At 36.2% G+C, this 16,214-nt stretch overlaps 1 protein-coding gene across 2 annotated transcripts in view; it reads left to right on the forward strand.

Moving 5' to 3' along the window:
- Positions 1-16,214, forward strand: part of GAS2 (growth arrest specific 2) — a 117,548-nt gene that overhangs the window by 69,396 nt on the left and 31,938 nt on the right. Inside the window, exon 7 of one of the 2 annotated variants that reach the window (XM_063095680.1) lies at positions 5,113-5,166. The exons of the other annotated variant lie outside the window; for it this stretch is intronic. Coding sequence (XP_062951750.1) covers positions 5,113-5,166 — 54 coding nt within the window. The remainder of the gene's footprint in view (positions 1-5,112; positions 5,167-16,214) is intronic. 2 annotated transcript variants of the gene reach the window in all.

Genomic DNA, 16,214 nt, shown 5'->3' on the forward strand with positions numbered 1-16,214 from the left:
AAAATTTAACTGTACTTTGTCCAAGACTGCAGCCTTATGCTGTATCCATTTGACACCACTTTTAAAAGGAAGAAAAATTTAAATTTGATATTTATTGTAAAAATATATCTGGACTGGTCTCTGTATTCTCATTTAAGTTAGACAACTTATTTCTTCTTCCATTAACTTAAGAGATATATCAAATATGAAAAACAATATATAATTGAGAATTAAAAACCAAAAATTGTTTTTATCCTGAAAATTTGCCACTATTGGCCATTTAGAAATGAGTAGATTTTTAAAATTATGTCTACCTTCACTTGACCTAATTAGCATTTTTACTCATCTTGAATTCAATTAGCAAAATTTACCATGCCTTTAAGTTGTGAAATACACATATGACGCTACTTTGGCTTGAATAATTTTCTTTTGCCATTGTGTTGCATCTGGAATAAATGGACATTTTTCTTCACTAGCAACAAATCATTTAAATTTAAGGAAACATCAGAAAATCAAATGATTTTACTGAGAAAATGCACAGTTCCTATGTTCTGCATTCCCAGTTTCTGCACCACATAGCCTTCTTGCCACTAAAATAAATTTATTACATATATGTGTATGTCTTGTTGTGATATTTTGTGTGTGTGTGTGTGTGTGTGTGTGTGCAGTGAAAAGGAACAATATTAGTTAAATTAGTACAGCAATTTCGCATTTTAATTGATTTTAAAAAGAAATTTTAGGTTGATTTTTTTGTACCTGAAACTTAAATCCCTAGTCAAGAATTTTGTGAGAAAAAGAAACATTTTTTTCCCTACATTTCTATTTATACCCTTTACATTTACTGAATGCTTTCTGTGTATCGGGTGATTTTCTAAATGCTTTCCTTGGCTCCTGTTATTTAGCTCTCAAAACTTTTTGAGGTAGTCACTAATATTATCCTCATTTTAACAATAAAGAAACTAAGCGTTAGAGAGTTAATTACTTGTCAGAGGTCACCCAGCTAGTACACATGGAAAGTTTTATTTGAATTCAACCTATCTGATTTCAGAGCCCACAGTTTTAACCATGTGCTATCCATTCTATTTCAGGCTATCTAGTCTTTTGACATGTCATTTTGTGTGTATTGCTGCTCAACCTTTTAACATGCATTAGTAATTGACCTACACTTGATATATAGCTTCTAATTTGCTTATATGTTTGCCTATGTGCTTTGGTAAAATGTGGAATTTAACAGTTAGTCTCTGTTGAAGACTCAAAAGAGAGCACCCAGGAAACAGTCTTAACAAAACAGCAACAATAACAACAACAACAAAAAAAAGGGTTTTCAGTATACTTAACAAGAATGTTTTTTGCATTGTTCAATATGTTTATTTATTGTCTTTTTAATATATTAACTGTACTTCAGAATTCTTCCAAAACAAAAATTTATTCTACGATTGAAGAAACTAAAGAATACTTTCAATTTACTGCTGTTATAAATTTCCATTTACAATTTACTTTTGCTCAGTTAAGATTAAATCCTCTTAATTTGATTATGTATAAAAGGATTTTTTTCTGAAAATGCTATAGTGGGGCTGAGAGATACTGTTGGATTTTGTACCTTTTTATAATTTTATGAAAGCCTCTAAATTAAACTTATGACCAAATGCAAACTGAATACTTTGGCATAACAACTAATGCTTTTGAAATCAAGTTTCCTAAAATTGGATGTCAAGTAATTTTTAAATAACATTTTTTCTCAATATTTTTATAGTTTTTTTTTTTAACATTTGTTTTTATCTTGTTACTTGACGGTAGTACAAATAGCTTACTTTTATATGGTCTATGAAGTACATTCACTTATACATTATCTCATTTTAGCCTCATTACGACTCTTTCAGAAAAATCAATATGATTGTGAATTTGCACATCCTATTGATAAAACTGCAACTAATAGAGATTTAATAACTTTCTTAAGATAATCTAGCTAGTAAGTGGTTGATCCTGGTTAGGTCATATTATAAATTTTTTATATCTAAATTCTATATGTTTTAAACTTCACATTAAAATTTCTCTTTGAAGTTTTTATTAAAATTAGCATAAACAAAAATACATAATTGTTCACTATGTTTTTGATTTAGGGATAATTTGCCTAAAATTACAAAATACACATCACATAGTAATGTGAAATTTATAATGTGAAGTTTATAAGATTTTTCTCTTCCTTCCTTTTGTAGTCTTCCCAGCAAGAATATTTCTTGGTTTGTACGTTCTATGCTCATATACATGTGAATGTTTTTTTGCAAAAGGGAAAAAAATGAAATAATTGTAAGAAAATGTTGTGTTCTTGAATTATTGGTGAGTCTCCTAGAACCAAAGAATAAACCTGTGAAATATCTGTCATTATAAATTGTGTATAGTTCTCCCATGGGCTCAAGTTGCACAAACAGGGTGCAGCCAGGTTCATTAAGAAATTTGCAAATGTGGCCAATGTGAATTTGTATCAAATATAGTCAAGCCTGGTGAAAATACTACCATTATAACATTCACTATAATAAATCAGGACTCATTGATTTAGTGCTATCTTTTCCATAAAATTAGTGAATAAAGTTTTTGCATGACTTAGTCATTTTACACCTTGCCTTGCATTTCCCTCTAGTACTTGACATTTTCAATTTTAGCTCCTGTGTCAAAAGAATAATCTTGGTCCTGGACCCAGCAAGTCCCTCCTTCACCTAAACTGCCAAGCCTTTCATTGCAGGAATCTTACTGATCTGCATCAATTTTTAGTTTACCTGAATGGTGTGTTTCAATTTTATTATTATTAACATTTTCATTTGAAGCTTACCTGTACATTGGTTTATGAAACAGTGTGCCATTCCCAGCCATCTTTTTAGAAGCATATTATGATGTTGAAGAATTCTTTATGTGTGTTTCTGGAGGAACAATATATAAGCATTTGGCTTGAATATTGGCTTTAGGATATAATATCACTCAATTTTCCTTACAATGAAATTTATGATGTTACTTAAAAAGAAAGAAAGAAAGAAATTCCCAGCAAGTTATTTAGGGATTTGCCCTGCTTCCCTAGAGGAACAGCAAGAAGTCATACACCAAGGAGTTACTCCTCTCCTAATTGCAACTTTCTTTTATATTGGCATCTCTTTTACACACAAGCTGCTCATACCAGCTTCTAAACTTCCAGCACCACGTTCACTCCTTGTCCTTTTAACACTCTTGCCAATTATGGAAAAATGCCTTCTTTCTAGCCCAGAGTTTTTACAATCTAGTTTGTGTTATAGACAAGTTTTAGGAGACTGCAAACTCCTGGGGAGGGGGCTGGAGGGGATTATTATTATTTGAGACATGACCATGTAGTGGGATTTCTCATTATTATTATTTTTTGACCAACCCAATGTTTTATTTGTTTCCTTCCCCTGAAACTGACACTTTGGTTAACAATCTCTACCTTTCACTCTGAACATGGTCATTTGTCATATTTTTCCTGAAATACAGCCTCATAGAATATCAAGGAACAGAGATAATTGGACAGTCCCTTTGAGGCCTCCTTTAAAGGCAGATAAAAGGAAGTTTGTCTTTTACTTTTGCATTAGGTGTAAGGTTTCCACGAATCCCATTCCAGAACTGCAACACCCAGACATAGTAATATATTAATTTGTAGTTATCTACCAAAGTGTGAGCCATAATAATGTTACCCAGTCCAGGACATTTTTGTTGTTGTTGTTGTTAATCATGGTCTTTTGAAGTTCTGGGTTAATAGACAAATTATGGAAACTCATATGGCACACAGTTTTATTAATGTCATATTTCCTACCCACCCATAGGATCTAAGACTTGGTGGGCTTCAGCCTTCCACAGGAAGGCACTCTGGACCACAATGTGTGTCACAAAACTTCTCTCCCAGTGATGTTTACCAAACACCTTTATACCCCCTAATATTTCCCTAACAATTTACAGCCAACATAAGTAACTAGGGGTGTCTTAGGAGCAAAACAAGGAAGGTCTGTTATATCTAACCTTGGAGATCTCATTTATCTCCGGTATTTCCTCAACATCTTGTAACAAAAAAGAAATCTTCCAATAAGAACTGAAAGAATTGCAGACACACCTGAATTTTAGTCAACATCTTGGCACCAAGGACATGAATCATAGACTCTGCCCTGCTACTCAGCTTCCTAAATAGATCAAATTGTTAACGTATTTATATATATCAATTATAGGAATGGTGAAGATGAAATACTCTAAGGATAAAGGGGAAGATAGCCTTTACTAATAAATTAACAAATTAGAGCTTAATAATATCTAATTGTGAGAATGGAAACAAATGTTTCCGAAAGATGACTTGACTTTGTTACCCTGATGCTTAGGCAGAAAATTTGAAACATACCTTTCAATTCCTATTGAAAGTCCGGCAAAAAGTTAACTTTCGGATAAATTAGATGTCTCCTTGTGAGTATGCAACTATTGTGAGATTAGAATGCATAAATACATTTTAATGACAACAGAAGGAAGCGGTAGAGTAGAAAAAGAGTGCCTGAGTGTCACACAACTTTCTGAGGGTAGATATAATGGCAGGGCTTTGAAAAAAAGCCAGGGGCCAACATAAGTGAGCTGAGTGGGTACCAGTGGAGTCAATGCAAGATGGCAGGATATTCCCCCAAAATAGGAAGTTTCACACTGGTAATAAAGATTTCATTTACTAAACAATTTCCCCTAGGGCTTTATAAGGTGTCCTCTAGAGTGTAGTATGTTTCTGCTTGATGTCTGTTCCCCTGGCAAAATTATTTCCTTACGTGTATCTTTTATTTTGTAACAGGATACCAAAGGACCTCAGAAGACTGATAATTCTAACATTGGTGTTTCAAAATGCCAACAGCCAACACAGTCTACATTTCTCAGACTATGTGTACCTCACTTATTTAATGTGGATTATGGTACTATGCAATAAAACTTCCCTTCACAGTAGGAATATGAAGAAATATAAAAATAGTCATTCTCATTGAATCAAAAAAAAAGTTTTCTTTAATCTTGTCAGAAGAGGTCACAGTTTGCATTTTTAGGTGATGTTCGTGTGCTTTTCTGCAGTGGAGATAGAGAGCATTTTATGAACTTCGTATCTTCTTGTTTCAGTAGGGTCTTCATGGTTGTTACTATGTCTCCACAGCCAAAGCAAAGCAGACGTTTAAGGTAATTACTTAGATAATTAAGGGGAAAACCTCTCCACTTTGCTTTTACTGTGGAGCCTTGGCCTCCAATCAAATGAGGGAATTTGGGTACCCAAAAGTGAATATTTTGTCTGTTTTTGTTTCTGTTTTCAGTGAGGTACTCGAGTACTGCTTCTTTTTTTCATAATATTTTGTAAAAATGGCAATCTGAGGAAAATTGTGGGTGGGTGGAAGGCAGTGACCTAGCAGTTTTTGTCTTTTTCTTAGTGTAATTCCCATGGGTTACAACATTCCTTCATTGAGATTAGTATTAAAATAGTGTGAAAGTATAAACCTGGGTTTAGCTACTGTACAGAGTATCATCTTGGACTTTGCTTTTAAATATTTGAAATAATATGTTTTTGGAATAAAAATGTAGCACCATATAATTTAAGAATTTTTCTATTCTCCTCCCATTACACAAATTGACCTTTGTGGTTTAACAGAGATAGAACCTAATGGACCTCTGCCAAATTTCTGCTCCTACACCATGCCTAACCTCCAAATGTATCAGCAGTGTTTTAACTAATGTGCAGTTTATTACTTTAGTACAACAAAGGTTAAAGAGGACAGGACTTAAATTTTAGGTCCTGAAGTTGCTGGTGCATTTTCAGTTTTTAAATATTAATAATTATGATGTAGACAGAACAACTTACTTAAGAAACTCTTATCTGTTACACATTAGACAAAATAATCATTAGAGAAACCCTATTTTGTAAATTCTGCTTTAAATAGGATGAACATATCTCGAAACTACTTTATGAGAATTTTAGATTTTTAAAAGATTACAGATAATGCATTTCTTTATCCATCATTGATTCCTTCGTTTATTAACCACATACATGAGTGTGTGCCTTGTGAAAGAACTATTAGAAATCTTGAGAATAGTTTCCGTGTAAGCTCTGTTTCTTTGTAAAGATCGTGCTTCACAATGTAAATGTTGATCATACACAACTAATTATTCTCACAATTTAATTTAATTGCTTATTCCCATTAAAATTTGGCAAGCAAAGGAAAGAGACAAGTTTCTGAAAAGTCAATTTTCTAAATTTTCTTCCATGAATCTGCAAATACGTGATACAACATGAGAGCATGACTGATTTGGTGGCAGGACACCAGACATAACTTACCTTGGACCTGTTGAAAAGCATTGCAAAAAGACTTATAAAGCAAATAACTACTAAATGAAAGTGAAAACTAAGTCTGTGGAGCTCATCTGACTGTGATAGCCTTGACCCCCATTCATCACCAACTTTGAACCATTCTTACTGGCTGGTATTGTTTCACTTTTCACTGTTCAGGTGTCATTTACCTAAAAACGGAAGATGTCACCTGCCAGATTTTTGTTGTTGTTCAAAGAATATGAATACCTGCATTCTGTTCATTGCTTTAATGGCCACGCCACTCCATCTCATAAAAATAATTTTTTATTTGTCATAAATGTCTTTTAGAGAGACAGGAATGTACTTTTCTGAAAAACTTAGTCACAATTCTTTTAGGTTAGCCTGTAAAGAACATCTCTGCAGTTATATGATCTCAGTAGGCATCATGGATTTTGTACGGGAGGTTTGTCATGGAGCTGGCATGCCAGTTCTTTGGGGAGGCAGTTAAAAATCCCCCTTTGGGGAGGCTAAAAACTGTGCAGGGCTCTCTTCTTTCCTTTTCTCTGCCTTCCCTCTTTTCCCAGAGAGGATGAGTTAAGGAAGAGAGAATACTTTGCCAATTTTGAAGGTGGCACCCCTGTAATGACTCCTTATTTTTCTTTGTATCTAAATACAGGCATAGAATGACAACACTGACATTGTCTTAATTGAAATTAAATGCACTAAAATCAGGAGCAGGCCTTGCTTTCTGTATTTCTCAGAGACCCTGGAATGTTCAAAGAAAGAGTTTGGAGCTGAGCTATATCAGTCTGCTCTTTTATGGTTCTAGACAGTCAGAAGGGCCTTCAGTGGTGCAACCCCTTTCAGAGTTCTCTGTCCTTCCACCCTTGAACCCAGGAAGTTCTGGGAAAATGCTAAGAGCTTCCTAGACAGTAGCAAGCTGGGTTTAGAACACTTTGTTGTACCGTAGAGCAGAGCGCCACACACTGCCAACCCCATAATTCTTCCTCCTCCTGGAGGCTGCTGCTTAATGTCTAATTTTACTCTCACACTATTCCTGGAGGAAGCTCAGCCTTCCGGCCCTTCTGACTTTTTCTGGGGAGGCTTCCCACACTATCTTCATTCCTGAGTCTCATTATTCAAGTCTGTGCCTAGTTTTTCCCGCCTCATTTCAAACACCTTTCCACAAATGGGATCATGCCCTAGTACTCTTTGCTCCTTATATCCAGTGCCACAACTCACTCTTAGTTTCTTCTATTTAGACCATCTTCAGATCTTGCCAGATCTGTACAGGGCTGGGATTGGCCACTTTCCTTGGGGCTTGGTGTAAAATGTCGTTCTCTCTGAAGCTAGATTATTTTTCTACCTGCTTTTATTTGCATTTTTTACTTTTATTCATTTTTAGTAATGCTTTCACAAAAGAATTATTCCACATAAACCCATTATTTATTTATTTAGATGATTTTTTATATATACATGTGGGTATAACATTGAGTTTCAATAATTGTGTAGAATGCAGTGGTTAGATCAGTATAGTTAGCTTATTCATCATTACAATACACAATCGTTCTTTGTGTCCATTGACCATTCCTCATTAACCCCCCTCTCTCATCCCACCCCTCCCCTTTTCCACCTCTAGTTTTCTAAAAGTTCAATGTATTATTGTAATTGTTGTTTCTTTATTTCTTTCTCTTTATTGTTCATTTTTGTATTTATGAATTTAGTTCCCAGTTATTAGTAAGAACATGTGGTCGTTCTCTTTCTGTTCCTTGGCTGTTTCATTTAGAATAATTTTCTCCAGACTCATCCACATTGCTGCAAATGTAGAATTTCATTCATTTTTATGGCTGAGTAGTATTCCATTGTGTATATATACCACAAATTCCTTATCCAGTCATCCATTGATGGACATTTAGGTTGGTTCCATCACCTAACTATTGTGAACAGAGCTGCAATAAACATGGGAGTGCAGGTATCCCTTTGACCTGATGTTTTCCAATCCTCTGGATATATCCCCAGGAGTGGGATTGCTAGATCATGTGGAAGTTCTATCTGTAGTTGTGTAAGGAACCTCCCTACTGTTCTCCATAAGGGCTGCACTAATTAACAGTCCCACCAGCAGTGCAGGAGGGTTCCTCTCTCTCTACCTCCTTGCAAGCATTTGTTATTCTGTCTTTTTTATAATAGCCAGTCTGATTGGGGTGAGGTGATATCTCAGTGTGGTTTTAATTTGCGTTTCCCTGATGATTAGTGATGTTGAGCATTTTTTCATATATGTGTTGGCCATTTGTATGTCTTCCTTTGAGAAATGTCTATTCAGCTCCTTTGCCCATTTTTTAATTGGATTATTTGGTTTTTTGCTGTAAAGTTGTCTGAGATCTTTGTATATTCTGGATATTGATCCCTTGTCAGATGCATAGTTTGCAAATATTTTCTCCCATTTGATAGGGTGTCTTTTCACACTGTTAATTGTTTCCTTTGCTGTACAGAAGCTTTTCATTTGCATTTTTAGTTCAGTTCTTTTCACTTGATCATCATTTTAAGATTCCATTCTTGACCCCACCCCCTGTAGCAGATTCTTAAAAAGGTGGCCAAAATTATCCTTAATCATTTAGATTACAGCAGTTTCCAAATTTATTTTGGATGCTAGTGAGGGAGGTGTTGATCTACTTAAAAAGCTTCCACCTGGTATATGCTGCCTAGCCATTCCCAGATAAATAGATCAATTCTCCATTTTCGTTTTACGTGCTATTTTATACTCAGTGATCTCCAAACCTAGGTAGTAGAATACAAGCATTTCTCCAGAATAACCCAGTACTTTCTCAAATTACTAGGTGTTTGAGCTACTACAAGTAGCTTATCTTCAACCATGTTCTGATTTCCTTGAGGTGCTTTCGAAACATGATATATCTGATCAAAATGTGTTTAGAGTGCCATTTTGTTTTATTTTTTCCCTCGGGTTTTCCTGGAATAGTGTGCCATTTTAAACAGACTGCTTTTACCATAATTTAAAAGAACAATTCCTAAATTTTTTTTTTGGTAGCAAAGCACTCAAAGATTTATCAAAGAGACCAAGAGTTGAATTGCTTGGGAAAGTACTTAAAGCGGTACTTGGTACATTGATGAAAAATTGAAGTCAGGGCCGAGCCCGTGGCGTACTCAGGAGAGTGCGGGGCTGGGAACGCAGTGATGCTCCTGCCGCGGGTTCGGATCCTATATAGGAATGGCCGGTGCACTCAGTGGCTGAGTGCTGGTCACGAAAAAGACAAAAAAAAAAAAAAAAATTGAAGCATGTTGGGAGAGACATCAACTTAACATCAATGTTAAGCTAGAGATATACCTTCCATTAATATTTCATTTGATACATATTTGGGGGTTAGATTTGGAGTTGGAGTTCCCAGTAGAGTTTTACCTGTAATGCTGTTTTTCTTTTAATCAGGACTTCAAGAATCAGGCAAGGCTGTTTGGAGAAAGTATTGCTTGAGATGAGACTCAAGGAATAAGCAGGTGTTAGCCAAACAGAGTAAAGGGAAAGAATCAGAAAGGAAACAGTATGCACGAAGGCCCACAGAGGAGGTGAGAGGGAGAAGCAACAGAATGAAACATTATCAAAACTGCTAGAAGTACAGCCCTCAGAACAGAAGACAAGAAGGGAGGGGGTAATGAGAGGCTGGTGAGGTAAGGGAGGTACCCAGAGTCACCTCATGTGTTACATACAAGAGCTTTGACTTTCTCCTGAAGGCAATATGGAGATTCCAAAGAAGGGGAGAGATGTGAATAGCTTACATTTCAATCGCACGAGCTGCAGTGCAGAGGATGAATTGAAAGAGTGTAAAATTGGAGAAATACCATCCAGCCGTATTGGCTTGGGTGAGTCCGGGTCACAACAGTGGCATCTCAGCCTGGAGACCTACCTGATAAAAATTCCAGATATAATGTATATTTTGATCTTCTGGGTGAGGCTTTTTATCTTGGTGTATAGGTTATTTAAAATTGAAATAGCGCCGAGGCCGCGGGTTCGGATCCTATATAGGGATGGCTGGTGCGCTCACTGGCTGAGCGCGGTGCAGACCACACTGTGCCAAGGGTTGTGATCCCCTTACCGGTCAGAAAAAAAAAAAAAAGAAAGGAAAAAAAATTGAAACAGCGTTAAATTTATCTCTGTCCCTTAAACTAACTGAAAAGCAGCATGTTGATTTGGGCTTTTTCTGACCTATCTGTCTGGCATAGAGAAACTTACTGGGATTCAATAGGTCAGAATTTCCACTTGTTAATAAGGGGTTTCTCTGGTGAGAATTTCACATAGAATAAATTGTAGGCTAGTCAAACTGAAAGAGGATGACAGGAAATGAATGGTGTTTTATGTTTTATAACTGTAGTTTTGTTTTTTTTTTACCCGATAATATCAATTGACAGTAGTTGAATAGATTAGTAAAAAGGCATCGACTGGTGCTCCTATCAACAAGGTTTTAGAAATTTGTAACTCTTACTCTCCAAACTTACCCAGATTTTCAGTTCCAGGTCTTCCTGGTGATTTAGTACATGTTCGTTCAGCACAGCAGAGCTTTAAAAATACAGTACTCTGCTCCCAGTAAGCCTTGCAGTGAGACCAAGGCATTTATATTAAAACTATTCCTTCAGCCAGAAATCGTCCCCAGAGTATTCTTTGGCCATTTACAAATTTCCTTACATGAGTTCATTACATATATGCCCAGAAGTCTATGACTCCAGATGTGCAGCTGAGTTCAGAGCTTTGGGTACATATTAACACAATTTATTCTTCTATTAAGTCTACAAGTTATCAGTAACAGATATTAAGAACCTACTATGTGCATGGCAGGCAGTGAAGAAAATGGTCTTTTTTTCATATTCTGGGAGGGGGAAGATAGACAGTAAACACATAGACCAAGGGTGAGGGAGTAAAAGGCCAGATATGATTATTTTAGGCTTTGTGGGCATACAGTTTCTGTCATAACTACTTAACTCTACTTTAGCTATAGTAGGTAATGAATTAGTATGCCTCTGATCTAATAAAATTTTATTTACAAAAGTAGGGTGTGGGCCAGATTTGTCCTACAAGCCATGATGTGCTAACCCCTGACAGAGATCATTAAATAAGTAAGCTCATCGTATGTATTAATAAGAAAGAAGACGGGATAATGTGGAAGAGAGGTCCTGGATGTGGCTGCTTTGGCTAATGTTGTTGGGGAAGACTCCCTTGTGATTAGGTTAAACTAATATGTAAGTGATTAAAGAGCAAGTTGTCAATATCATCTACTTATCTTTCTCTTAAATAGCTAAATTTTATGTAAAGTTTTGAAAGGTGAATTACAGATTGTAAATTTATAGAAGGTAGGAACCATCTAGACACATGGACGTGTATAAGGACTCAATTATTGCACTGTTTTTGGAGAGAGTTCCAGATAATATCTTCCCATGAAGCCCCAGTCTTCATTAATTCATACTTTCCTCTGAATTTCTATGGTGTTTATTAAATGATACTCACTTAGCACTGAGAAAATATGACATTGGTCAGCATGTCTGTTATGTAGGCTCCTCTGAAGCATGTCAACAGTGTTTTATACTAGTATCTATCCTGGTTGCCTAGTTTGGCATCCTTCTGTAGTTGGCACATCAGAACTATTGGATTACCATTTCGTGAGGATCAGAAAAGTTAAACGAGAATGCAGCCAGGATTCCAATAAGAAGGGGCTCAGGATTTGCTTTCACAATGCATCAATGTACAGTAACTTGGCTATCTGGAAAACATTAGCTGAAGAAAAAGGGGCACACTTCTGAATTTCAAGTGGTCTTTCTGATAAGATCTGTAGTGTTAGTTGTCTTATGTTTAGTTATTGTTAAATCCTAAGCCATACAACAAATCAGAGAGTACAAGTTTATCAATAATACTATGTGATATTTGGCTTACTTGGTTAAAAAGTCTGTCAGAAAACAGGTCTTACCTCTTGTATGTAAGGAATGAATAGGAGTCATGGCTTCAGATCTCAAAGACCCACTTGGAAAGAGACTTGAGAGTTAGTAACTCAAATAAAATAAGACAAAATGAAAGGTGCCATGAGACAGCATAATTTAGACTGCAGATTCATTAATTGACAAAAATTCGCTGTGTACTTCTGATGAGCTGGGCACTGTTCTAGGCACCGATGCATTTAGTAGACAGGTGAGATCAATGTACATTGCACTTATGTGAAAAGCTTTCAAAGAAGGTGGAAATTCACAAGTGTCTTGAGAAATATGTGCTATTTTAACATGAGAGAAAAAGTTTGGAAGATAATAAGGAGAGGAATAGGAAGAACATAAAGGATGTTTGAATAATGAGTGGACCAGTTTGGCAGATTATGTAGAGAATTCAGATAGGAAATAATGTGAAAAAAATAGATTGGGAGCACATGTGGATGGACTTGAATGTACAGCCAAAAAATTGGCATTTTAACCTGAAAGTATTAGATGGCAGTTGGAGGTATTGAGCAATAGCATGATAAAATTTAAGTTTAAGGAATTAATCTGGCAGAAGTTTGGGTATAAAATTGTAGGTCGAGCAGAAATAAACAAGGTAATGCTGCCAATTAGGAGGCTACTCCAATTGTTCATATGTTATGAGCATTAAGTAAAATGGTAGCAGAGAGAATAAAAATGAAGAATGTGAGTAGTATTTTGAGGATGGACTTGATTGACTGTTAATGAATAGAGGGGAGAATAAAAGAAGCTAGAATTTTGAAAATGATAATTTCTTAATAAAAATTATTCCTCCCCCAGAAAAAATTTCATTAATGGTTATAGCTTGAAAGAGTTTCTGAGGTCAAGTGATTCTGCTATCAATTTGCTGCATAACCTTGATCAAGTCATTTAAAATTTCTGTGACTCAGCTGTATTATGAATGATAATACTCATTTTTAGAGTGCTGATTATTAATACATTCAGCAGATATTCCATAAATTTTTTTCTAGCTCCCGAGAATGGTAAATAAGAGAAGGTCCCTTCCTTTAAGGAATATACTTTCTAGTAGAGACAGACTCTTTTCCAGTGAGCAAATACACAAGGTCATTTTGGGTTTCGATAAATGTTAAAAGAGAGCATTTAATACAATATAAAATAATAGGGTTTAGGAGACAGTACTTTGGGTAAAGTTCCAAGGGATGGCCTCTCCAAAGAGGTGATATTTGAAGTGATAAGAACTAAATGATGAGAGGATCCAGGCTTGAGAAGAGCAGGTGACAGGAAGAGCTAGTGCAGAGCTTAGCTTATTTGAGCAGCAGTGTAGCAGAGTTTTTTAGCTTATATTTGAACAGTTCTGGGAAATGGGACCAATTTAGGCATGAATTTCTAAAATGGTAGTACTTAGTTGTCAATCTGTGAGTAAAAATTATAGCAGATTTAAAAGGGACACCTGCCCTCTAGTGTCTTTCATGGTTCTTTTAATTCTGTTAATCAGCTTTTCCCAAGTACCATGGAGGATGTTGAAAGTGTGTGTGGGCACATTTGTTCTGTGAAACACATCGATATTTCTTTGCGTAGGAAATAAGGAAAAAAATTCTGAGAACACAGCTTCAATCAAAAGGGAGAAATGTATTTATTTATTTATTTTTGTAAATGAAAGAAGGATTAGAAACAGGAGAACAAAAAGTGTTCTGTTGAGAGGGATGACTTGCATATTTTAGTGTGGTCTGTTCATTCTTATATAAACTAGGGTAAAACAATGATCCCATTAAGCATTATCTTTTTTTTTTTTTTTTCACTTCAGTGCTCTCCTTTTGGGGGTAAAAAATATTAGAATCGGGGAATACTTTGATTTTGTGGTGTGGGTTTAGATTCTATCTCCTCACCCACCCACAAGAAAATTCTAGAAAATAGGTCCTGGAGTTTCTATAAGCCTGCTCACCCCTCTCATTTTGTGCCTATCTCCCTAGTTTTGAAGGCACTGAAGAAACAATAGAGAACACAGTGAGAATTTGGGGATCATGCCCACCTCTACACCTGTATCTGTGATCTCCCTTGCTCTGTTCTAGCTTTATTAGACTTCTTTCAACACACAATGCTGTTTCCTGCTTAAGGGCCTTTGGAAATACAGTCTCTCTGTCTGGAATGTCCCTCCTCTCTCTGCTCATTGCCTAACATCTCATTTCTATTTTTTCAGCTGTTACTTCTAATGTCCTATCCTCCAATAAACCTACCTTTCTCCCCAAGTTGGGCTGCTATTAGATTTGGTTTCCCTGTTCAGAGGTACTGATCCCAAGCATCCTGTACTTCTCTTTTGAGACATTCATGATGTTGCATGACTTTTTGTTGTGTTTTCTTCCATTCCTCACTATGATGTATCTACAGGTACAACTCGTATTGAAGTTGCTCTCCGCTTTCCCCCTTGCAGTGTCTTCTCCAGGACATTGCCTGTCATGTGAGAGTTGCTTAATCAATATTTGTCAAATGGGGCTGAGCCTGTGGCGCACTCGGTAGCGTGCTGCGCTGGGAGCGCGGTGACGCTCCCGCCGCGGGTTCGGATCCTATATGGGAATGACTGGTGCACTCACTGGCTGAGTGCCGGTCACGAAAAAAAAAAAAAAAAAAATTGTCAAATGGATTGAATTAAAATAAAAAACAGACATTGTTTAGACATACTGCAGGATACTTGAAAGGTGGAGAAATCTGAAAACCAAGATGTAGAAAAGTAATTTCATTACTTAGGGTTAGGGTTGGCTGCAAATAGCAGAAACCAATAAAGCAGCAGTGACTTAAAGAAGATAAAAATTTATTTCTCCATCATGAGTATTCAGGGATGGTTTGATAACTCTCCTCCTCCCTGAAGTCATCGGAGACTCGGTTCCTTCAGTTCAGTACTCTCCCATCACTAGTGGCAGGTCTAGGACACATCTGGTCCTAGATGGCTCTCCGTCTCAGGCAGAAAGATGGAAGAAAGGAAGAAAAGTGCATGTGCCACCTAAGGAAAGTTCCTGGAAGCTGTCACTAGCTTTTCTACTTATATCTCATTGACCATAACTTCCAAATATGGCCACATCTAGCTGCAGGGGAGACGAAGAAAGTAGTTTTTATTTTGGGAAGCTATGTATCCAACTAAAATTTCTGCTGCTCTTCAGTAAGAGGAGAGATACTAGGAGCCACCTAAGTCTTTACCAGAAGGTCAGGTTAAACATCACAGTGATTAGGCACTCTGAATGACCACTTGGCAGACCATGAAGCATTAGTTGAGCCTTGGATTTAAGGCTTTGATTCTACTATTTGTAATAAAAATGAAAGCAACAAGAGTTACTGATACAAAAACAGTATATTTTTTTGAGTAGTGTTTTTTGTTTTTGTTTTGCTACTTGGGGGGATCCATATAGGACACATGCACTTCAGGAATGGTTTTAATAAGGAATAACATGTTTTCTGACAAAATGTTTTGACTTGCAAGCAGCTTACTTGGATTCAAGATTAAGTGCAATCAGACATCTATGTCTTTAACTCTCAAATTATGGTAAAGGAGTAAATGTGGTTGAGAAATAAAGAAATAGTCATAGGAGCTTATGTTTATTTAATGCCTGACCATTTACAAAACACTTTGAATTGTGCATTTGATCTTATAATATCTCCCCAAACTAAAGATTTACAGATGAGAACCTGAGAAATAAACAGACCAAGCTAGAGGCAGACAACCTGTAAGTGATGGAGTCAATACTGAACTATGTTCATGTTATATTAAGTTTTAATTCTTCCTCCTGTCCCTAAAGTCATGTCAAAGCCTGGTGAGGGACTATGTGGAGATATGGATGAGAAAAGATATGTCTCCTAAGTGCCTTTCTGGTGAAGCAGGCAATATAGGAGGGAAGCATACATTATGACATTTATATGGATAGCTAATATTCTTAATTATAGTTCTTAGAGAAATTGCGTATGGAGTCTTGCTTAATTACTG

This window comes from Cynocephalus volans, chromosome 4 (genome assembly GCF_027409185.1).
Source record: "Cynocephalus volans isolate mCynVol1 chromosome 4, mCynVol1.pri, whole genome shotgun sequence".
NCBI classification, from domain to species: domain Eukaryota; kingdom Metazoa; phylum Chordata; class Mammalia; order Dermoptera; family Cynocephalidae; genus Cynocephalus; species Cynocephalus volans.